Genomic DNA, 24,765 nt, shown 5'->3' with positions numbered 1-24,765 from the left:
TGAAATCACTTCCTGAATAAGCTAAATTGGTATGTTTTCAAAAATGTACAAACGTTTGTTTGTGTTGTGTTGATTTGTTTGCATGAAATTGTGCGTACAAAATAATGTGAGGGCATTAACCAAAACGATGTTACAATATGTATTTTGTGCGCTTAAATAAATCAAAACAAGGACACAAGGTCTATTTTGTGCGCACACAATATCTTCTCGCAACCTTGATGTAGTAAATTGTGGCCTCTAATTGTTTTTTTTTTTTTCTCCTGCAGCCACTTCCAGGCTCTGTAGATTTAGAAAACGGTCCCCAGAGAAAAACTGAATACATTAACAGAGGCAACTGAGGTCAACTGTGTTTCCAGAACTCACTAGACACCGGCAGTTGTTGATGCTGTTTTTGTGTTGGTCCACATGCTACACATTGAGACACAGATGATTTCAAACTCTGGTTCATTTGTTGTGGATGAGGGCTAAGTGACAGTGACTAAACAACAAACAAAAATCAAAGTGGGCATTAGCAAAAACAGAACAACAAAACAGAAAGGTCAAGCAGAGGATGGCAACAAGGCAACATGTGTTTCGTTGCATTTACTGCTACCCAAGAAAACCTTTTTTTCCTGCAAAGGTTGGAATAAAACGATGTGTTAACTGATTTTAAAGGGAAAGTTCAGGATTTTTCTAAGCCTACTGTTCACGAACGAGATCTCTCACTGGAACTTCAAACAGGATTATGCTGCTGTTTTGCGTTTGAGAAACTGGCAATCGTCTCCTGTTCACACTTGTTATTAATTGTAGCGCAAGTCAGAGGGTAAGGAAAGCATGTGATTTTCAGTATGACTCTGGACACAGAGTGAAATAATATTCACTGATTGACAACAGTCAATCAGTGAACCAGGTTGGTTTTCCTTGGATCAAGGGGCAATTTCTGGTTCAGAACTGATAGCGCTACTACAAAACCTATGTAAAAGTTAAAATAAACATGATATTGAGTTCACAAAGTCAGCCTCAGCAATGTTCCCTACTAACAGACTTATATAATTATTTGGACAGTTCTGTGCATAGCTCTGTGGTTCCTTCATAACACTCTAAAAAGCTATGTTATGTATGCACATTGTACTAATAGGTAGAAAGAGATATAATGGCAAATAATTTTTGATATTTCTCCCTCTTTCTCTGTCTATTCAACCAACCAGTGACCTGAACACTCATTTTACCAGTCAGTGGTGTGTGCTGTCCTCTAGTGGTCTCAGTACAGCTGGTCGGTCAGTAACCAATATACAGGATCTGATGTAACTAACGCTTGTGTTATTTAGGGGGATCACCTGTGTAGATGTTAGAGGATGTTAGAGGAAAGGATGAGAGTGTTTCTGTCATTTGGGTTATCAAGTGGGCACCTCCCAGCACAGATATTTAGTTGAACTACACCCACAATAACTCAACAAGGCTCATCAGTGACTTAACATGGGCTTTAACTAGATTTTTGATGGACAAAATGGAGATCACTCTTCTGTTGTGTGGCTGATTGAATCTGGGGCCAAATGATGCAAACACTGCAATGCTTTTTGCAGGAACCAGGGAGTTTTTCCTTGGGAGTTTGTCAACCTCTGCATTATCACACTAAAGAAAATCTCCCCCTGTAGAGAGATGAAGATGTAGAAGATGAAGATTATCCCATGTAGAGCCGCTTTGAGATACAACACCTATTCATAGTATTCTGTTACATCACCACACAGCCATCTTGGTAGGAAAATAACAGGTGATTGTAATTAATTAACAGGTGATTATAATCAAATGACAGCCACAGCCAATGACCTCTGTATATGGCAAAGCACCATATTGTTAGGAAATGCATGTGACATCATGGGAACACTATGAACATGTTTCTCAGGCAGCCACATTGGTGCTTTAGCTCACTGATTCTCAACCATTTTCATATCAAGGACCCCTAATTTAGTCCACATTAGGGCCATGGACCTCTATTTAGATTTTGTCTCTTGAACCCAAATCTGGCAATATTTTTATTGTTAGATATGATTTTGCCCAGAATTCCTTGACTATCTGTATTGTAGGTAGAGATAACAGAGAAACTATGATCAAAATAGTCATTCTTCTACATTCTCTAATTGTGTTCACTTCTTGTAAATGAAATACTGGTGAAGTTTAACAATTCATCAATTTGCTGGGGACCCCCTGGAACCCCCTCAAGGACCCCTGGTGGTCCCCGGACCCCACTTTGACAACCACTGCTTTAGCTCACTTGTTAGGGCAGAGGACTTTCCCGCAGGGTCTTGGGTTCTAAATAGGCCTAAATAACAGAACAATTATAAGACCCGTTCATCACATCCTTACTGCACGTAAACGTAAACAAGTACAGACTAGCACTTGTCACAACAGCCCTAATAAGGTAACCTGCACCCATCTGTTCGCAGCTTATCACAGTTTACGTGCTAGTAAAATATTCTCTTTTAGAATTAAAATTCCTCATGTCCTCTACCATGAGCTGGGGATTATTTGCTTCTCACACACTAGTTTCATAAATATCTCAAGACATCTGGTTCACTTTAGTACATCTGATAGGAAAGTGCATTAGACCTGGAGCTGATGACGTCTTGCATGACATACTGCATTTTGCACCTCTTTCCATATAGGCTAACATCGATTTGGTGTTCTGGCTCTTCAATTTGAGGGGTGTCTGGAGGGAGCCGTACCTCTCTATGCCTTTTCCTATCTTTGCGTGTCTTTTCTGGGGGATTTTCTAGCTCTTGCCTTGTTACTTTCATTCAGACAACCACTCTTCTGATTTGGCAAAATTAAGGGGATCCTTGTAAAGTGCTGTCCTAGCTGGCACTTTCTCTCCCCCCCCCCCCCCAAGATTCCCTGCACTCTTCACCGCTATTAAAAATGTATCGTTTGCTTGTAGCACATTGATGCGTTGTTTTCATACCTTTCTCAAGTTACTTTTACAGTTGCTTTTCTTATTGCACTACGTAGTTTTTTGAGATTGCCTAGTCTTCTCTGGTTGTGAGCATCATCTCTCTTTTGTCATAGTCATAAACAACATCCCCATATTATGTAGATAATTCTCAACTGTTCCCATTCCTCTTTCCAATAGCCCGAGGCCATTTCACTTTTCCTTCCTTGGCTGCTTTACCTCTCTGTCCTCCACGCCCTGTGTTTCAGTGAAAGAACAAGCAGAGGAATAAGAACAGCTTTCCTGAATTAGTTATGCTTCATGAGGACAAATCTTATATAAGGAGGAAGAGGAAGACCTATAGTAAGAGAAGAGAAAGAAAAGAAAAAAACAAAACAAAAAAAACAGGATTGTTACTCTTCATATACATAGTCAACCTTCCTTTGTTCCAGCTTTACATGTGACTATTACAACATCCACACTATCTTGGCACACTGCAAAAAGTGAAATGCTTAGCAATTTTCTAAATGTTGTGCTCAGACCTGTCAATAAATCTATCTTACATATTAGTCACTACACTACACACTCAGCTCACCAACTTTCGATCAAGTATAGAAGTGCAAATCATGCAGGCCAGTTCCGTGATCTTTTCTCCTGTTAATTTTCTCTCCGCCATTTGCTCACACACACGTTACACATTTTAAATAAACAGACAATTGTAGATTGTTTTTTTTAATGTACGTCTGTTTTATATTACACAGAAAATAAGCATTCGACAAAGGAAAGTAACATCAACGATTCAACACAGAACATGAGCACGTAAAAAATATGAATTGAGTAAACACCAGATAACTACAAAAAGACAGATGCACACTCCGTCACAGCCTGTCATATCACTTCCTGCTGATTTTGTTCTTATTTGATCTTTTTTGCAGAAATATAAACAGTTTAGTTCCTGTTTTTTTTGTGTTAAAACTATGATACAGAGGGAGTAGAAATGAGTAACTCGAATCAGTGTTAGTCTTTGGGGAGAGTCAGTTTGAGTGGGTAAAAAAATATCTTCGGTCCACTAAAACCATTGATGAAGCCAATAGTGGAGTGACAAAGCGAAACAGGAGGCATTATAATCTTATTCCAGACGTTGTTTTCTTCATGTTAGAAACGGCCTAAAGACTACAGCTGACAACTACAAGGGAGATCCCACACCCTCTCTCAGTCCCCTGCATTAAGACTCCAAGGCCTCCGCCACAATGCCATCTCCTATAAACTGTTTGCCTTGGATATGAAGGTCTTCATCATTTCCCGGAGCTTCTGTAGAGCGGCCTCATCCTCTTCTATTGCCTTGGAGCAGCTGCGTTGCACTCTGCTGTGCAGATCCTCCAGAAACTTCTGTTGTACGGGAACAAGAAGACCCAAAGGTGAGACAAAAGGAGGGAGCATCCCTATGTGCTGAGCACAGCCTGGAATTGTGTTTTTTGTGTTTTGTTTCTTTGACCTTTATTGAATTTCATATGTAAATCAATAGGAAATCAATTCAATAATATACATGCCACACTTAGGAAATATTCAGAACCATGTGTGAAAATAAATAAATAAACAATATTACTATTTATTTGGATAGTCTGAATAAAAACAAAAGCACACCTATTGTGCTTTGAAAGGTTCACAAACACATTTTTCCTCATGTTTTTACGCTAAACATCATAATTGTGAATAACATTTCTTGTGCATTTCATACAATCATACAATAACATTTTTGTGCAGGAAGCTTCGAGATACCTCAGATGTTTTAGTAAGTCAATGACAGCTGCACTGATACATCCGAACCACAGTGTGGTACTCACCAAAGATGTGTTCTTATCGACCCTGTGCTTGTGACATGCTTGTGCTGGCAAACAAGTACAGATCCTGTACAGACCCACGGCACGCATGTTCAGTTCTGTGCACTGAAACACTGCGATGCACAATTACCTAATTCCACTAACGTAAGGTAAGAACGTTACCTACCGTTAAAGTTTGTAGGGCAGTAGAAGACGTGTTATTGTTTACAAATCCCGTTACTAACACAGGCGAGTTAGGAGCAAATTGTGGAATGTTAAAGGATAAGGCCGGTGTTTTTTAATGCATTGCTTACCGTCAACAAATCCTATGAAAATAACAAAATCAACAATGCGTTTGCTCTACTCCCGTTACTTTCTGACTTCCCACGTACCGTTTTTAGCCGTCAACCCGGAAGTCACTGGCTCCAATTGTAAACTAAAAACCTTGAAATACAGCTCACAAAGACATAGTTTCAATTTTAAAAATCGCTAACTGTTACCATGAAAAGTCAGGCTGTTATAGTTATTACCAAATCAAATGGGAACAAATTCTTCATTACGCCGGGGACTATTTTCGGTGCTACGGAACTACTTTCCTGAGATCGCAAAGTGTTTACAGCCGGCTTATTAAGTTGTTATGTTATATGTTGCCCAGAGCAACAGCATGGCTCTTTGACGTGTTTTTAATAGTTTTTTTTAATACAATGGAGTTCTATGGCTGCTGGGACATGGCTTCACTGGGCACCGGCTACATGGACGAGACTTGTTGGCAAAACAAAATCACTGCCGATTTTGTTATTTTCATAGGATTTGTTGATGGTAAGCAATGCATTAAAAAACACCAGCCTTATCCTTTAAGTTTCACTTTTGTTTTCTCTGTGGATTGAGTGCAATGCTGCTGGTCTGCACATCTCCAAATAACAAACTTGATGCGCCCATCAGAGATCGATTTAGATACATTTCTATACACTGACCAACTTGATTTTGTGCCTCTGTATGGGAAACACTGCATATCACAGTCAAAGACGCCCTCTAGAGGCCATCTGATGAAGTGCATCATCTCACTAAGCGTCCCTGACTGACTGACTGACTGACTTGAATTTTCCTTGTGATGCCCTCGGCTGCGCTGTGGGAAAAAACACTTGATCTACAAATTTGAGGCCTCATTTCTCTGTTTGCTCATGATCACAAATATATACCTAGTGCTCAGAAGAGTCCTTGGATATCAATAACTTGTGCATTGAAGTACAATTTCTTTCTTCTTGTTTGATGTTCGATCTCCACACAAGTTTATTAATTGTTAGCCGTATTCACAAAGCTTCCTAGGACTAAGAGTTGGTACTAGTGGTGAAATTCTAAGAAAATTCTTAGAATCATCACGTTTTCTAATAACTTCCCTTTAAAAAAAAAGATTAAATCCTAGCAAAGATAAAATATAAGGCTCCGTGCTGGCTGAATAAAGTGACGTGACCTAGACTTGAGGTAACTCCGGTTTGGCCGGAGCTTTCATCAAAGCTGGTTTATTTTGGGAAGTGGAATTATTTTGGGGATTCCTTGTGAAGATTTATTTTTGTATTCTAAAGGAACTTAAAGGAACCATTTTATTTTTGGTCATAAGGAAATTCTGGAGTGGAATTACTTTTTTGTTGAGCTTTTGACTCTTTTCTTTAACTGTCTTGAACTAAAGAATATTCTAATACAAATGGTAGACTGTGTTTATGATGTGCTAATGTTTTGCAAAGGTCATAGGTTACACAGCTTATTTTTATGCAATAAATGCAGCTTATTAAGTCATCCTCTCCTTGTGATCACTTTGTTTTAAGTCTTGAATATACCGAGCGAACAAAAATTTGAACGCAAATATAAATTGCAAACCGCCTGCTGCGCCATCTGACCAAAGCCGACCGTGCCAATATGCCATCCCGCGCGCCTCGTCTGTTTAGGTTTTTTCCGGTGCGTACCACCAGGCCTGAAAAAAATTCTAGGGGAAACAGTGCACGTTTTAGTCAATAAGTTAGCAAGTTAGACAAATTTGTACCTCTGCAATCGCCAGGTGGTTGGCAGCATTGGTGAAGATAGACGCAAGATTGTTGGTTACCGTTCGCCTCTCCTCATTGGTCTCCTGCAACACCAAGTGGTACCTGGGAAGAGAGGATCACAAGTCAATCTCTCTTTTCTAAAAGATACTAATCACAAAACAAACTATAACAACAAAAAAAACACTAACTGCTGCTGCGCTGCCTTCAGTTGTTGCACAGCGTCATCGTAACCGTGGTTAACCTTCTTCTCTAGAAGCTTCTGGTGGTTTTCCACCGACTCCACCTCTGCTTCCCACTTCTGTTCCTCACGTGCTAGCTCCTACAAGCACACACACACAAGAAATAATAAAGTATGCATGAGTAAATAGTGGATCTATTATGTCACTGACTTGTAAAGAACATGCACACACAAAAATATTTGCTTCTATGGTGGTATTAGCTTTCTTTGTGAAAAGCATGCTAACTGTTTTTGCTATATTTAGTTGTAGACAAGACTGATTTAACCATGCACTTTAAACAAATACACTCCAAATCATTGCCAGTTGACCTGTGAATTTCATTACAATGGATACTATCACATATACAGTATCATCACTCCCCGTCGTGTCTGGCCTACCTCTCCTGTAGATATTATAACCAGGTATATTTAATGCAGCAGATAGCAAGTTGTGCAATGCAAAATCTCTACATGTGCACTGTATGCGTACACAAACAACCTGCACAATGTGTGTTTTGTTGCCAATACGTATCACTATGGTATCTACTACTAGTGCTAATATGGGAGGTCAATGCCAATGGACTAGACTGTACTACATGTACTATACCTGCATGTCATGCTCCAACCGCTCATCCAGCCTGCGAATCTGCTCTCTCAGCTGCTTCAGGTCATTGGATTTGTCCAAGAAGTTAGAATTCACCTGGAAAATACACACACACACACACAGTTAACCATTTTACATGTTGCAATGCAACCAGACTAAAATGCAGTTGCTGTATATTTTTGTAATTTTTTCTGGACTTAACCTAGATGTAATACAGTCTAGCAGTAATCACAATATTGTTACCTGTTCAATAGACTCATCCAGACTGAGCTTCATCATGGCCAGTCGACTGTTCTCCTCCTCCACATTACTGATCAATTTCTAAACATCAGAATGGACCAGTACAGTTACATGGAATACCAAAATCAATCCATCTTCAGATGCAATAACATACAGACAGATTTTGCAGGCCTACGACGGAATAGACATTTGAATATTATACAGTATGGACCAATACAATTATATGCAAGAACAAAGTCATGGATCGCTGCATGAAGTCGATTAAGACCCATAATCAAGATGAACAATAGTAATAAAAATGAAAGCATTGTCTTTTCCCAAAAAGATGGGCATCGAGGTATCAACTCTCATAATTACACTGCAGAATTAAATACACCTACAATAAAATTATCTGAAACTTAATTCTGTTTAAGTCCAGTAATAAGAAGATTAAATTATCTTATTATATCCTTTCAAAACTAGAAGAGTCCTTAAAAGTTTTGTGCCAATATCCATTAGACTATTAAATGAAAAAAACATATCTTGGGAGTCAAACTGCATTGGCAGATGAAGAACTGTTATATTTACTTAATTTTTATTAGTTATTCTATTCCATCTCATACTCAGAAGCATGAATGTATATGGAGAGTTTTAAGTACCTGTATCTGCGTTTTATACTGAACCATGGTGCTGGGTCCAAACTCAGAGTTGGTCCTGATCTCATAATCATTGCCGCAGGCGTTCTCTGCAGACACTGGTATCAGCTTCAACTTACGTGCTAGCTTGTGGTACTCTACTAGCTTCAACTCCGCCTGGGATAGTGAGGGGAGACAGGGAGGGTGTACAAGGGAGAAACGGAATAAGAGAAGTCAAAGGTCAAAATGTGCATCATTGAGCTGAAAATTAATACTGTAAATCTAGATTGACTATACTTAAACTGGGTATCACAAAAAAACACCTGATCCACAATATTGCAATTTGACGTTAATGAGAAATTAATCCTTTTCCATTTAATCCCTCTTCCCTTTAATCCGTCATATTAAGAAAGAAACAACTAGCTTTGTGTATGTTTATTCTAGCTTTGTCTCAGATATTGTCACAATATCATATCATGAATCCTGCATCATATACCCAATCATATCATGATCTGAGCATATCAACTCATCCTAACCAAATGTCACCAATGCTGCTCCTCCTTGCATACCAATGAGGAGTACAAACCTTCTCTTTCACTTTAGCCAGGGCAATCTCTTCATTCCACATATGCTGCTCTGCTTCCTCAAGGGGTTTGGTGAGACTGGAGATGGTCTGCTGGAGTTCCCTCTTCTCCCTGTTGATCCTCTCTACATCAGCCGGAGTGAATTTCTGATTCTGCAGGAGATGCTGCAGTCTGTCCTGCTCCTGTTTAAGAGACTCCAGATGATGGCCTGCAGAAGGAAAGAGAGAGAAAAATAAAGACATACAATATATACACAGTTCTAGTCCGGTCCTGATTTGCTGGGAAATGCTCAAAGCTGTTGTAAAATACCTGGTAAACACACATCTGTGACCACATGTAGTTCAATTAAGTAGCAATGGGCTGAGCAAAAATCACTACTCTGCTACTTATGTGTTGCTATATGACGTTTAGCTACGGTTCAAGAATTATGTTGCTTGGCGGAAGGTAAACATGTAAGTATTATTATATGTAATTATTATTGATAGAAAATAAGATGTATTGAACATATGCACTCCACATCATGCCAAACAATGCCTCTTAGCTCAAGACATGAGTCCCATTAACCCATATTAACCTGTAGTACTCATGTAGATACCCGGCAAACATAGGCCCAGCGCCAATTTTTGGTGCAAAATATAGATTAAAACATGTAGTGCAAAGTAATAAGCACAGAAGACATCACTGTGTTAACTGGAATATTCAGATCCATAAGTTATCATATCCCCACAGGAATCAGTGGGCTCTGCCAAGGAAAAGACTGACTGCATGAGTAGAAAGAGCTTTTAATTCCCCCATTTACCAGTGGCCTCCAGCTCTTCGTTTAGTTCTGAGGCTTTGCTCTCCATGTTGGCTTTGAAGGACTCCAGGCTGCTACGATAACTCTGGAGCTTCTTGAGGTCTGTCTGCAGCTTCACCTTCTCCATCCTCTTGGTCATCAGACGGTCCTATCAAGGAGAAGGAGATGTTAGCTAAACCTGTCTTAACAAGTCTTATTCCATTTAGTTGTTGCTTACACTGAAAAATATGTTTCATGTTCATGATACAACTCAGAGCGGAACCTAGTGCACAGCGTGCTATAGCCTGAGGGTTGATAATATTTCAACCACAGCCAAAAAGCAGTGCGCCTAAAATGGAGTCATAAATGTCTCCTTTTCTTCTCCGTGACGTTTCTCTCGCAGCAGTGGAGCATTGAGTAAATGAAGGCAAAAGACAGTAAAAGTGGCAAAGACTTGCTGCTCGCTAAGAATTACTGCAGTATGAGTAATAGCTGAAGTTTCTAAGATATTATATTATTCCTGTATGGGGTGTAAAATGACTGTTCTAGTTAAGACGTGTAAATGTAAAAATTATGCTTCTGACCGTTTGGCTCTCTTTCTCCAGCCGTTCCACCTCATCACTTAGTATTCTGTGCTTCTCCTCCATCGAAGCCAGCAGGGCCTCATCAACGTTGTAAAGCTTCTCTATGGAAGATGGACACAAAAAATTGTTCAATACAATTTCTTCTTACACACATTTCAGCAATATTAATGTCAAAACTGTTGCAAGCTAATTTGATGTCAAAAGAGATGATGTATTCATTTTTTCCTTAAAGTGAAATATACATTTCCTCCTTATTGGTCAGGGTGGTGGTCAAAAAAAAAAATTTTTTTTATTCTCTGCAGATGAACTTTGTGACATTGATTAAAATCGATTGGCATGATCCTTTAAACACAAATGCATACATACATTCCACCTATTTTCAGAGATAGGTGAAGTGCTTACTTAATTTAGATAGGTATGCGTCATCCTCATCTTCAAATGTGTCGGCTCCCTGCATAAACTTGCTGTATGTTTCAGCTGTGTAGTCTAGGAAGAGCTGCAGGAACAAACTCAAAGAGAAGAAGACGAGAGAAAGGGAGACATGGATATGTACAGAAGAGAGAAAATGAGAAAGGGTGCAGCGAGTGTGTCAGATATAATCTTATACAGAACACTGCCTGTTTTGGCAGTGTGATCAGTGAAACACAACCACACAATTAAGCAGTAGTGTGGAAAACATGACAATCCCATGCTGTATATCCAGACATAATAGTACAGACAGAACATACTGTATGTAACAGCTCATAACTAGAAGGTCTAAGGTTTGATCCCAGTGACAAACATGTCCTGTTGACATGTCTGAGTACCCCCATTTTCTCATTCACTGTATGTCATTTTACATTAAAGCATCAGCTAAAAGAATCATAAACATTGCCTATAGTATTCTATGCTTTATATTGCTGATTAAAACTGCTGCCACTGTACCTTGTTATACTCAGCCCCTTCCTCGATATTGATGTTGTCTTCAGAGAAGTCACTTAACAGCAGCTCCTGCTTACTCATACACCAGTAGACCTGACACACATACAAACACAACATGGATTCCCAGGAATTTCATAGAATGCTTCAGTAATTACACAAACTCACCAGTAGCAAATATATGGCTATCTTTAGATTTGTGTATCTAGGTTACTTTCTTTCGGTTGTTATCTCTTTCTGTCCCATTTTGCAAATGAATCTAATGTCAGTCAATAAGTGCCCACTCTGATTTCTATGGGAAAGTGTTGTTTGCTCCTCACCTTGACAGTGTCAGTTAGCCAGATGAGAGAGCCCAGGACCTGGGGCCAGGTGTGTGGAGCTCCAACAGAATACATCGAGCTCTTAGAGAGGGCAAACGGATACCTTAAACCAGAAATAGAGAGAGAGAGAGAAATAGAGACAGTCAGGCACCCAGAGCAGAGTTTCTTGGGAGATGGGACTATGGGAGAGGACCCAAAGTGGAGGCTCATGGAGCTTGTTTCTGATGGGTCCCCACATGACAAGACTGCTAGTATGTTTTAATGAGCCTAGTGTCTGTGGTGAAAAGTAATTATCTCAATTGGATCATGTGATGAAATAGTTCAATAAACAGCATGCACATGATTTCCATCTCATAACAAGAATACCAACAAGACATATATTGAATATATTAAATTGTGGTTTAGAGATTAAAATCACATTTGCCCCATTTTATTTTATACTTGCAGGGTTCCAGAATAGAGACTGGCCTGATTGGGCAAGTGGACAAAAAATGATGTTATATTGGTGTGTAAAAAAAAAAACCCAAAAAAACAAAAACATTTTACCCCAGGTCTTTCATGATACGTGGCACCTCCTCTTCTACTTTTGAGGTTGGCATCTGAAAAGTTGGGTCCAGCTGACTATAGATGAACTCAAACATCTTAAAAAACTCCTTGGAGGAGGGAGACTGGAGCATTTTGGTTGACACAGAGCCTGGGAAACCATTCTCTGACAGGAACTACAAAGAAGCAAAAAAAGAATGTCAGGCTGGGTAGAACAAAAAGATTGGAAATTGCATTAAAAAATTGCACAAGATTTTTCCTTCTCCATAAACAGTGGCAAGAAGTGCCACAAACTTGACAAAAGCCAATTTGAAGAAGAGTAGATGGAGGCGTGTGTGATGGATTGAGTGCAAAGCTGCTGTCCATTTTCGGCTCAACTCATGCGAGCAAACATTCTTGGCAACGGGACATATCAATACAATAAGCGCAACAGACGAGCACCTTGGTTCACATGGAAAGAAAAAAAAAAACTTTTTCTAGCAAAAACTGGAGGGGAGATTTAATTCTAATTATGAATTGCTCGAACTCAAAGTCCTTTATGCAACTGACACAGGTATAGACCAAGACAAGTAAAGATCTCACAAGAAATGAAATCCTGACAAATACTGGACAGAAATACAGAAGAGTAAATATATTAATTTACTAACCTAACAAAAAGGTTGGGGCAAAATAAAATTTGACAATAAGTGCATGCGGTGTGTATATATACACACAGATCGAGAAAGAAAGCCTTCATACCTCACACAGCTGTCTGATACACTGCTGAACAAAGGCCTTATCATGCAGAGGTCTGACATCCTTGATCTTCTCAGTTCCTCCAAACCCTCCCATGGTGCTGTTGCGAGGCAAGCCAGCTCCACTAGTCCTGCATTCAAAAGTTCACAATATTAACTTTCCACCAATACAGAATTTTTTGGATCAGGTAACAGTTTCGTTGAAGGAGGGAAACTAACAATATCCAATCTATCTCTCAATAAATTTCATTTGGTTGAAAGATATGCAGCTCCTTGGTAACTTCTCTAGAGTACTCAAAAATGAGCCCACTCCTTGAATGAGACAACCATCATCGCTTGTCTGCTTTCTGTTTCATGGAACTTTACATACCGAGCACCAAAGAAGCTGGTCCGCCTTTCAGAGGTCACAGACTGAGGTTTGGGTATGTTGAGCTTTCCGAATGAAGGCTGCTTACTGTAAAGAAATAAAACCATACCTCATGGTCAATACTCATATAGGTAGATCTGTACATCACACATACAGTAATAATCAGGGATGCTATCAGCATAAACAAAAAAACTAAACAAAATAGGATTGTCCTTTAGAAATGAATGGGAGCAGTCTGACAGCATGAGAGTTTTACATGCTCTTAAATTTGGCTGTTGCAGGAAAAACAGATGACAACATGTTCCGATTGTTGATGCCTTTCCATCTGAACAAATCTCTTCAAAAGTCCAAGTTCAACTGCCATCACAATTATTGGCTTTTTTCATTGGGTCACCATATCTTCAATCACAAATGTCTGTAAATAGGAGCCAATGCCGACATTGGTTGACACATAAATTAGGCAGCCTCTAATGACATAATACCCCATATATCTGTCTGGGATGAGTCTCTCATCTCATGGGAAATGGCATGAAATCATACACAATATCTTGTTTGTGTGACATACTGTCACTTCAAGTCCTCAACAGTAGGTCATATTGTAATATGTTTGCTACAATGGCATATTATAAACAGTCAAAAAATGTAATCTTGTTATATGGGAGTAGTTAGACCTACCATAATTAAGCAGTGTCTCGGCTACACTGTCTGAATTGAAAGATAAAGTATTGCCTATAACCCCAAAACACTGTAAACCAACCTCTGAGGTGTAGTATACACCATGCTCATCCTGTTGCTGTCTGCCACCCGCATAGGCAGTTCCGACAGTCTGCTGCTGGGGGCTCGGCTCATCCTCCCACTGGACAGAAGTTACACAAAAAGAAACAGGCCTAGGTAATGTGGAATAAGGTTCTTCTACAGTAACATCAACTCCTCCAGTTCGTCAAAGTACATATAATTGCGACAGTGTTAGCCATAGTCTGAATTTCACTTCACTTGGCCACAGCTGACGTCAAGTCTGTCAGAAAACTTTAACATAGCTTAGCTAGTTGCAGCAATCTGTAGTTGTTTTTGAATTCAACTAAATTGAGCATGCTGGGTAACGTATGTTCTTAGTCCAAGCACAAAGCTTAGTTAGGAAGTAGTTTACAATAAAGTTATGGCCATTGCCGGCTAACGCAACGTAGCTATACCAAACCACCACAGGGCGGCTGGCTAGCAATGCTAAACAAAACACAATACAGCGAATTAGCTACGTTATGTTACGTTAGTTTTCGTCAAACTATACGCCTTTGACTAATGATTATTTTTACCGAAACGACACAACGTTTTACGGTTCTTTAACCTAATTCAAAACATACCGATCCATTTCTCGTAGCTGGAAAGTACTGTTCTACAACTCTTACAGACGACACTCATAAAAACCGCCAAAGCAATACAAACCAACGGACGACTGGTGACGTTCGAATAGGGTACGGAAAGCCTCTTGGACCAAAAGTCTTTCTCTGTCGGCGTCAGAGAAAGACTGTTAGCAGTCGGACCTTTATGCATCCATGGAAATTACTATCTAGCGATTAGTAAACCTTTTATCATTAAATACAACCGATGAACTCTGATTTTGTAATAAAGTCCGCTGACATTAACATTGCTTCGATTAAGTTACGCAAATAAGCTATGCTTGCCGATGTGACAATGACTGGCAAAATACCATTTAGTTGCTGTACTGTCCATGGATTTAATGGTATAATTAATTGGTAATGATTAAGAGTACAAATTGTGGCCACGCTTGAGGGTTGGCACTTTTTTCCATGTATGTTCAAAATACTAAAAAAAAATACTTGCTGCCATGGGAGAGGGTCGTCTTGCAGCATCAGGGGGGGTGAGGCTGATTTAAGGCTCTCTCCATCACTTCATGTGAGACACGCAGAAATGGTGATCTACTGGTTTTGAGCGATACCATCGGATAATTGGCAAGCCATCTATCTCAAGCCAAGTTATTCAAGCACTGTTATTGTGTTTCACTTGGCGGATTGACCAGACGGAAACCGAAAGAACCCCAATGAAGTTCCTTTGGATATATAATATATATAATAGCTTTTCATTGCAGCCCAACTTGAAAACATTTGTCCATCTTTGTCTGGTGGAACCCGGAAATACCTGGTTTGCGGTTGTTTGCAACAATTGAATTTGCTCAATAGCTTACTATTGTTATAGTACCTGAATTAGGTACAACATATCGTATGATAATCTTGCGTTATTTGCAAAATGAAAAGATCAGATTGACACTTTGAGCAGACAAGTGACAAAGAGAAGTAGAAAATTTATTGCAGTATTTGTTCCACAAAAGGGGTATGAATCCCCTTTCCTCTTATTACTAGGGTGACCTAATACAACAAAATCTACATTTACAAAATATCCTCCTGCAATAGGCCACATATACTGCATGCGTAGTTCGAAATAGAATAAATTATATCCAGAGGACTCTGCCATTGTACAGCATGGACAAATAAAAGTGAACAAAAATAAAAATTCTTCTTTTTTTTCTTTTTTTTGTTATTTTTTTCCAAAGGTCTAAAAGCTAAAAGGAAAAACCATCAGGGTGCTAGTAGTATAATAAACTCCAAAAACACTTTTTAATAAGAACATCAAAAAGACTAATTTCCAACATTCACTTAAGGTTTTATTCTTTTTTTACAGCTTTTTTGTCTTCAGAGATATAAACATTTTAGTTTTTTGTCGTGTTAAACTATGATACAGTGGGAGTAGAAATGAGCGACTAGAATCTGCTGCACAACAGCGAAGGAGCTCCCACAACAATGTTGACAAAACATTTCCCTCCAGGTCTCTTCTCTGATAGCCTTTTTTAAGGGATAATTTGAGTGAATTATTCCTTTAATGCCTTCTGGATTCTATCCTCTGCACTTGTACACAAACAAAACATGAGCAGTCTCTCTAATATAATAAGTCTTATGTTTTTGTTTCATTTTCATTTCTGCAAGAATAACGCATGTAAAAGTATGTAGTGTCAAATATTCTTGCCCTCTTGTGTTTTCTTACAAAAATGAGGAGGGAGAGGAGGAGGGTAGGAATCCAGTGAAGTTTGGCTGTGTTGTTGGAGGTGGCAGGTTGAGGAGGAGCAGGAGCGGGGAGGAGGAGGTGTCTGATAGATAAAGTAGAAATGGGGCGGGGGACCAAAAAAAAACAAAAAAAAAAACAAAAAAAAAAAACAACAACAACGGGGGCCATTAGCTAGCCCCTCCCTCCCGCGCTGCATACAGCGAGCGTAAAGTCTGCACTACTTTGTTGCTCAGTTTGTGGTTGCTGGTCAAGGCAATCTTCTTGAAGATGATGTCCGACTCCTTAATAGTGTCCACCCAAGGCACCAGTTTGCGGCCATCCCGTTTCTTGGCCTCCGCCCAGGGCCCTGAGTACGAGCCGGCCATCCAGTGGATGCTGTATCCATTGGAGGTCTTCTGGATGACCCTAGCTATCTGCGGCCGGTCCTTGTACTTGGGGCAGCAGAGGGCAATCACATCCATAGCATCCACTGTCTCACTCATACGGCCCGGGTCTGAGGAGTCGCCCAATCGCTTTGACCTTCGAGAGGACTGGAGAGAGAGGGGAGGAAAAGTTAAAGGAACATCTTTTAAAAGAAAGTAAGGAAAATAACATCTTATATTTTTTTCTCTCCACAAATTTAAATGTATTTCATGAATACTGTGTGCGTCCGTCTCACCCCAGGGTTCCTCTCATCGCCATCACTGTCATCATCATCCGTCTCTGGTCCTGCCTGATTGCGTGGACTGGGTCCTGACATGGGGCCGGAGCCTCCCAGCAGGGCATTTATGGCTTTGTTTCTGATGTTAGCACTAGCAGACGCTTCTCCTTCCTCATCCTCCTCGTCTGGGTCCAGGTGTTCCATCAGAACCTTGAACTGTGGAATGAAAAGAGGAGGAATTGACCTTCAGAGACACACTAAACTTTAAGTTTCGCAGTCCACAGCAGTTAAATTTCTATTTCCTAGAGCAAAGTGTTACAGAATGGAGTTGGGGTAACCACTGCAAACTATTGGGGCCTTGAATGATTTGGTGGCATAACTGAATGCATAGCTGTGGCTAAAACTAGCCAGATGATGACATTTGTCACTGACCAAGACCAGACAGGAATGTCAAATACAATTAAATTATCAGCCAATATTGGCTTACATTTTTATATCAGCATACATTGGTTTGTATTATTGATTATGATAGATCCAAGAAGAAAAGCATGTCTGATGTGACTGATATGTGAACAAAGTATTGAACCAAATTCAAGGAAACGTTTTTCTTTAAATGCTAATCTAAGTGAGCGATGAGAGGAAAATAAATAATATCACAAAATGTCTATTGGAAGATGAACTGGTAATCTGTAATTTCGTTAATTGAATATTGACAGGGGATCCAAAACTGGTTAGGCCCTATTACTTACATCTAGGTACTGTTTGACTATCCGTCTTTTGACGTCATCGGTGAGTGAGGCGTGAGCCATGTTGTTGGAGATGAAGTCGATGGTCTGTCGGGGGTTGAAGTGAACATTGCTTTTTCTGTTCACTGCCTTATCGTACACCTTGGCTGACTCCGTGGGAGAATACTTCTGAATTTTACTGTTGGGGAAGATAAAAAAAAAAGTGACTGGGGCATAGAATTTCTTATATGGCTTATTGTCCATAAGCTACAAATAAATAGTTGAATTGATACAAGTAATCCATATTGAAAAGTTAAGGTATATCCTTTTAGATAAAGCGTATGATAATATAATTACCTGTCGGAAAATCCGTATTGGTTCTTCAGATGCTGTTTGAGCACCAGCAGCAACAGGATGCCCTGCACAGCGTTGGCAAAGTCCAAGAGAGCTGCAGGATTCTCCGGGAGGCGCCTCAATACTTTCTCCGCATCGTCCACTTTCAAATCCTCCAGCTCCGAGTCCGACTCTGAGCTCTCTGAGGCTGCCACAGGTTTTCTGGCCTTTTTGGGCCGCCGTACCACTTCTTCATCCTCACTGTTGCCGTTTTCTCCATCGTCACTCCTGGGAGAGTCGCAGTTCATCTTCTCCTCTTCTTCCTCCCCATCCGATGTATTCTTCCACTCCTTCTTTACCTTTTTCTCCTTGCGCCTCGGCTCCTTTAGCAGAAGCTAGGACAGGAAAGAAACTGAACTGAATCCAAATCCTGAACGGGCTCCATTAACCTAACATTTATTACTACACGTTTTTCTGTTGTGTGCTCTTAAAGATTCTTCAACTTCATATCCTGATGGGAAGCACACCCCAACCAGCAACCTTTAGATGTAAGCAACTTTCAGTAATGGTTTCCTACCTCTTTGAAGGTTTGCAACAAGTTGCTGCCAGACACAGACAGGGTGATGTCTATGTGGTGCATGATGAAGAGAGGCTCCTCCTGGCTCTGGTATGGGAAACAGGCCAGGTTGTCAGCTATAAACAGCAACATGTTCACTTCTGTCTTCTGCAGAGACAAAAGGAGAAGAGAGAGGGGGAGAGTGTGATTGAGAGACAGTAGAAAGCAAATTTGGGTTGGGTAAACTGAAATTACCCATCGCTCACATTGCAACGTTCAGTTGTAAGCATTTTTTAAGCTTGGCAGCAGTACTGGCAAGCGTAAAGCAGAGTGTGAAGTAAATATTGCAAAATATGATGGCATGTTCAACTCTGCTCAGTGTTTTTGTGTCAGTAAGAATAGCAGTTTCCAGTTTAATAGATCAGGTTTCAGAGGTCTGAACAAGTTTATAGAATATGCCAATATGTAGTGGAAACATTTTTTTGTGTAATTCGTCTTAAAAATATCTATATATTATACTTAGAAATATTATACATTTATGTTATATTGGTTATCGGCCCCCCTTGCCCTCTAAAAATCAGCATCAGCCCTTGAAAAACCCATTTCAGTAGACTGTTAGATTTGAAAGACTGTACACCAATGAAATGTAACATATTTACACTCCAAACCCTTTGTCATCTCTATAAAAGGTGTTACTAAAAAATTAGAGGTGTTGCCTGCATCCCTGACAGTCACAGAAAATTCTTACTACATCGATTACATTTCTTGCCAAGACACTCACAGCTGACAAACGTGTTAACAAACACTAAGTTTGTTTTCACTAGCATGTGGTTTAGCGGCTGTTAAAATGAGTGCAGGTTAACTCACAGCACTGTCATCGAAGAGGTTGAGCAGTGAGATGAGGAAGGCCCTCCGGTGCTGCCGGTTCCCCCTAACCATAGAGAAGAGGTGGGAGCAGAGTGCTGAGTGAGTCTCGTCCTGTCTGAAACCTCTTATGATGGCCTTACGGGACGAGACGATGGCCTGCTGCACCTGGTATGACATCTTCATCCCAGCTACTGCCTTCATCTGAGAAAGACAATGAGGAAGTAAGGTTAGACTGGCACATCTTGGGCATTCTATCTCTTCAAGAGCCAAGATGTTGCTAGCTTGGTTGAGTGATCATCTGATGGTCACTCAGTATTGAGAGCTGATAGAGGAGAACTGATAGTTAACCACTCTGTCAATTTGTAACTAACTTTTTAGACTAATTTGGAATTCCTCATCTAGGTACAACTGACTTCCGTAACTCAAGTCCTCAAGTAGCAAAGGGAGTTATTCATTTAGAAACTGGACATGACTGTGGACTCAAACTCACATGGATGAATCCTGTGTACTTCTTGTCAATCTCCACCAGCTGCTGGTCAGCTTTGTTCCTCATGCTGGGCTCTGGGTCCGTTCCCATGGCGATGAGGTAGGGGACACACTGCAGACATAGGACAAAAAAAAGATCTCAGTTGGGATGCATTAGATGTTTACATAACAACCTGCATACATGTGTATATGAGTTATGGGTTAAAGGGGAAATAATTAAGGTTTTTCTGCCCCATAGCACAAATTGACCATAATGTATCTGTAAGGAGTTGATATCACAAGTATAAAATCTGCCTCCCTTCTTACCTGTACTGGGTGGATGAGACCCTGGTTGAGTGTGAGAGCAATGACATTGAGAGCGAAGTGCCGTACACTGGATTGGGTGTGGAAGAATGCCTCCAGCACCTGCTTAAGATAGAGCTGCATAATGGAGCTGCTCATCCCTGAAGAGATGTCCCCCATCTCCTTCAGATCCTCCTGTTTTGACAGTTTCTTCCCTGCAGGGACACAAAGAAAAGTTTATAAAAATATTCTGTGACACTCTGATGAAGGCCACTCATGACTGAAAGCTCAAAATTAAAAAAGGGAAAACTGCATGGATCTTAAGTGTTTACACTACGGAACAATTTGTAGCTGGATGGACTCGAACTTAACTAACAGCAGGATGCAGTGCGTTATCACATACAGACATAAGTTCAGGGCAACACAACAGAAGTAGAAAATAATGTAGGCATCCAAATTTATCAGATTCTATTAATTGCTGCAGAAATAAACAAACAACGTATTAATTACTGTGTGTTAAACAGTTTCAGAGCCAACATATTTGTGCCACCAAAATGTCTGCTGGTGCCACCAACAAAGACTGTAAGCCATCTGCGGAAATAGTCTGGAGCCCTGAGGCTGTCAAATGGGAGCATCACTGCTACTACTACAGCTGTGACCAGGCCTTTACGTACATTCTCTGTCAGCCTCCTGCATCCGTGTGTCCTCCTCCTGCAGGTATGTCTGGAGGTTTTTGAGGATCTGGATCTTGAGGTTGATGGAGGAGGTGCTGTCGGCCAGGATACCATTGTACAAGGACTTCACCTCGGGAACAAACATCTGGCTGGGATGCATGATCACAAGGAAGCCTGATAGAAGAGAATGACACAGAGCAAAGACATGTTAGAATAAGCTAAAGGAAACATGTCATCCCCCACAAACACACAGCAGTGTCTTGGCTAATCAGTAACAAAAACGCTACCTTGTTTTGGCCTGACACACTAGAAGACCTAACTGATTTTGAAAACACATTGCATCACACACACGACACATTTCACATATTTTTTTCTCTCAGTCATAAATATGCTCACACTACACGATTAGGCAAAGACGGGGTATCACATATTTATCAATGTAACCGTTCATCCTGCTGATTCCTAATACAGCACTGACATCACAACCTCAAATCTCATAGGAACCTGCATGATCAAGCATGCATTAATATGCACTGAAAAAACAAAGACAAAACACAGAAAGAGATTTTGGTATTCATGAAGATTTTAATTTCAACGACCTTAAAGAGTGCGTAGACACCCTGTTTTCAGCCAGTCTCCGTCTAGTACACAATTGTGAAAGATACAAAAAAGTGTGTTGGGGAGCGAGAGCGAATAGGGGTGTGTGTCTGTGATAACAGATCACCAATCTGTATTTGGGGGCGGTAACAATTTTCTGATCACAAAGCATTTGATGCTGCCAAAGGCTAAATACCTGCCTTGACATCACTGATTGAGGTGTAGCCAGAAGTGCACCACAGTTGAAACTTTCAGCCCACAGACAGCAGTGCAACAACTGACTTAATTAGAAAAATGTTGAAATTAAATACAGGATTGATGCCATTTACAATACAGAAGCCAAAGAACGATGTTCGCAGTTTAAAAAACTTAGTTTACTGCTGTTATGCTCTTTAAATAGTTATGCTAAATGATCATTAATATAACTTTATAATATGAACACTTCGGCTTCACCTCACTTCACTACTGGCATTCTCCACTCCTAGGATGAAGCTGTGATGCTGACAAATTACAGGACTTGTTCAGGACCCATGCAGATGTCAGGATGTAAATATCAAACATGTCTGATATTAGTCAATCGGGATGGTCGAGATTGAATTTGTAAACCCCTCACATGATCAGATAATCTTCGCTGACCATCAGTCCCGACCGAGCCTCCAATTAGGATTTCCCCTCAATTCATTAAAACGGGCAAATCTGATGTAAATTGGCCCGATAATCCTCTAGCGTGTCCCCAGCCTTATTGTAGACCCCCTTTTGCAAATGCTTAGTATGTACCTGACAGAAAGTCAGTGAAACAGTTACAAACAAACCCATGCTATCAACCTTATACTCAGTCGCTACTCCTTTTGTATGTGCAAACAATATGGTGACCTTTACACTTCTCAGATACAATCATATATCTAAGCATGGTCCTCTTACCTAAGCCAATGATGGCTTTGGTCTTGACCTCCTCATCCTCATGTTTGGTGAAGTAGAGCAGCAGCTCCAGCACTTTCTCCTTAATCACCACCTGTACATAAACATACACACATGGTAAATAAAGCTGTGTCAGAGACAGTGTATCCTTTACCATTTGTTGTAGCAGAAGTGGTAGGGCAACAACAGTTTTGGTCCTGGCTCTAGCTTAGGTTGCAAAGCTTAAACTATTCTAATCTGTGTCAATCTATTCTAATTTATTTAATTTCACATTCTCTCCAACAGTGGCTGTTTTCTTGCTGTGGTGTCCCAAACAGAGTATTACATTTGACTTAATATGATTAATGTTGTCTGTCTTTGGATAACATCCCAGTGTTTCAGCAATTTTGCCACTGTACAGTGTCCATAAAAAGCCAAATCTGAAAGAATTTACATAACAGGAATAACATTAAAAAAAAAAAGATATTGCACATGTAAAATATAAATAAATATCAGTTGCCATCCTACCTTGTTGGTGCCTTTGAACTCCTCCAGATCAAAATCAAAGTGTCGTCCCAGGGCACCCACAGTGAAGAGCGATCGCAGCAGGAAAGGCTTGTTGGCTACCAACGTGGTGCTGTTAGGATCCTCCTGATGCTGAATCTTCAACTTGTTAAGCGCACCTGGAGTAAACAAAAAAACTTTTTAGATTAATTCTTAACAATTAAGGAGCCTTACATCACTAGTGTTTCCTAGTTGTTACCTCTGCCAACGAATTGGACAGGGTGTGTGTGTCTGTTAGCAGGATCTCTCAAAAAGTTATGAATGGATTTGCACAAAACTGTGTGGAAAGGTTGGTCATGGGACAAGGAAGAACTGATTAACTTTTCACATCAATTGGCCAAAGGGGGCATGGCAGTGGGCGTGGCTTCTCACAAAAAACTAGGAAGCTAGGAAGCTAAGCTAGGAAATTTTGTTTCTTACATTACAATTGTTTGTTTAAGTTATATTCTCTGCCTTTGAATGTGAGAAATGTGACAATTCAAAGTACAATATTGCAGACTGATGTGTAATGCTTGCAAAAACTATATGTACTGAGTGTATGGGGTCTAAGTTGCTATTCGTGCATCTCACCATAGAACCTGTTGAAGCAAGCCCAGACAAACTTGTAGTTGTGGGTGACTTTGTTAACAACAGCTCCTAGACAGCTCACACAGTGCTGGACCACCTAGAAGAAGGACAGAGATTTAAGTGTTAAAAGCCAACATGCCATCTATATACTGTGCTGGATTACACTTTACATTTTAAAACCAAGACTGGTGCTACACTGGTGTTCTGCCCAAAACTGTGACCCAAAAGTGAGAGAAGATGAAAATGACAGGCCATCCAAATTTATTGGCTGTTATATTGCCAATGGCAGTGATAATAATAATCCAGAATATTTTGCCAAATATTGTGATCAATTAATTACAATTATTTGCCTCCATTTCAGGAAACAATACTTTTTTCAGTGCAGTATTTCTCAAAGCAGTAGCGACTACAAAGTCTTGTTTTCACTCTTACTGTCAGTTACTCTTAATCTTATTGTGGTCCTTATATACAAAAATTCAAATACATAAATAATTACTACTTTATTACCTTGGGGCACAACCCTAAGGCAAACCTTGCACAGAATCTGTACTTGGTTGGTTTAAAACCAAAGTATCTCCAGATGACAGACGATTATACACTTTTAGACTCGGGAGAAGAATTTTCCTCTCCAACGTCGGGCCAATCCATTCTTTTCCAACTTTGCTCGCCACTACATTTTTCCAAAGATTGTCTATGTAAGGTTTCTCTGCCTGCTTGATCTTCACTTTAGTTTTGGTCACATGGGTGCATGTTGCATATTCAAAGGTTGTATATATATATATTTAACAAACACTTCAATATTGCCAAATTAAAATCATGAGATACGGATTATCTACGATTAATTGTTCAGCCATATGCCAAATAATAATACCCTGCAAAATCAGTTCACAAGATCAATTCACAAGAAGAATTATTTTGTACATATTGGTTCCTAGAAATCCACTTCACATACCGTCATGCCATATTTGATGATGAGCTTCATGAGGTCTTCTTCTATGGTGGCAAGGAAGGTCTCACTTGGGTGCTCCATCAGAGGAACCACAAGCTCCAAGATCTTCGCCACATTACAGATGACCATGAAGTCATTGGCAGTCTGCAATAGACGCAATATAACAACAATTATTATAATTACTATAAACTCTGAGATTTTTACTGCAAACAGATCACAATGAAGACAAGTGGCAAGACAACCACAATGCTTAACCTATTGACCATACGTATATTATTAATTAAAACAC

The 24,765-nt window shown here is 40.0% G+C and overlaps 2 protein-coding genes across 4 annotated transcripts in view; both read right to left on the bottom strand.

Annotated features, from left to right (window-relative positions):
* Window positions 1-3,955: 3,955 nt before the first annotated feature.
* ndc80 (NDC80 kinetochore complex component) lies at window positions 3,956-14,674 on the bottom strand. The gene is made up of 17 exons (XM_071917990.2): window positions 14,623-14,674; window positions 14,022-14,120; window positions 13,268-13,351; window positions 12,902-13,028; window positions 12,167-12,339; window positions 11,621-11,723; window positions 11,307-11,396; window positions 10,785-10,878; window positions 10,383-10,483; window positions 9,823-9,967; window positions 9,026-9,231; window positions 8,464-8,616; window positions 7,829-7,906; window positions 7,589-7,681; window positions 6,953-7,083; window positions 6,764-6,866; window positions 3,956-4,294 (listed from the first exon to the last, which is right to left on the bottom strand). Exons 1-17 carry the CDS (start codon window positions 14,628-14,630, stop codon window positions 4,166-4,168), a joined length of 1,917 nt encoding a protein of 638 aa, XP_071774091.1. The 5' UTR covers window positions 14,631-14,674; the 3' UTR covers window positions 3,956-4,165.
* Window positions 14,675-15,561: 887 nt separating this feature from the next.
* The window catches only part of nipbla (NIPBL cohesin loading factor a), a 28,587-nt gene continuing 19,383 nt past the window's right edge, over window positions 15,562-24,765 (bottom strand). For all 3 annotated transcript variants that reach the window (XM_078284989.1, XM_078284990.1, XM_078284991.1), the window contains exons 35-47: window positions 24,480-24,620; window positions 23,531-23,624; window positions 22,925-23,079; window positions 22,421-22,511; window positions 20,903-21,076; window positions 20,253-20,443; window positions 19,951-20,058; window positions 19,461-19,661; window positions 18,615-18,761; window positions 18,062-18,432; window positions 17,729-17,903; window positions 16,998-17,195; window positions 15,562-16,869 (exon numbers count right to left, since the gene is read on the bottom strand). In XM_078284989.1, coding sequence (XP_078141115.1) covers window positions 16,507-16,869; window positions 16,998-17,195; window positions 17,729-17,903; window positions 18,062-18,432; window positions 18,615-18,761; window positions 19,461-19,661; window positions 19,951-20,058; window positions 20,253-20,443; window positions 20,903-21,076; window positions 22,421-22,511; window positions 22,925-23,079; window positions 23,531-23,624; window positions 24,480-24,620 — 2,409 coding nt within the window. In that variant the 3' untranslated portion in view covers window positions 15,562-16,506. The remainder of the gene's footprint in view (window positions 16,870-16,997; window positions 17,196-17,728; window positions 17,904-18,061; window positions 18,433-18,614; window positions 18,762-19,460; window positions 19,662-19,950; window positions 20,059-20,252; window positions 20,444-20,902; window positions 21,077-22,420; window positions 22,512-22,924; window positions 23,080-23,530; window positions 23,625-24,479; window positions 24,621-24,765) is intronic.

This window comes from Centroberyx gerrardi, chromosome 8, assembly GCF_048128805.1.
Source record: "Centroberyx gerrardi isolate f3 chromosome 8, fCenGer3.hap1.cur.20231027, whole genome shotgun sequence".
Classification (NCBI taxonomy): domain Eukaryota; kingdom Metazoa; phylum Chordata; class Actinopteri; order Beryciformes; family Berycidae; genus Centroberyx; species Centroberyx gerrardi.
Note: the sequence above shows the minus strand (reverse complement) of the source record. Positions and strands in the feature narration are given on the sequence as shown.

Coding starts and splice junctions, on each gene's coding strand:
- ndc80 (XM_071917990.2), bottom strand. Junction 13,352..14,021: donor GTGTATACTACACCTCAGAG/GTTGGTTTACAG, acceptor ATTTCTTTACAG/TAAGCAGCCTTCATTCGGAA. Junction 11,724..12,166: donor CGTATCATGAAAGACCTGGG/GTAAAATGTTTT, acceptor TTCTGGTTTAAG/GTATCCGTTTGCCCTCTCTA.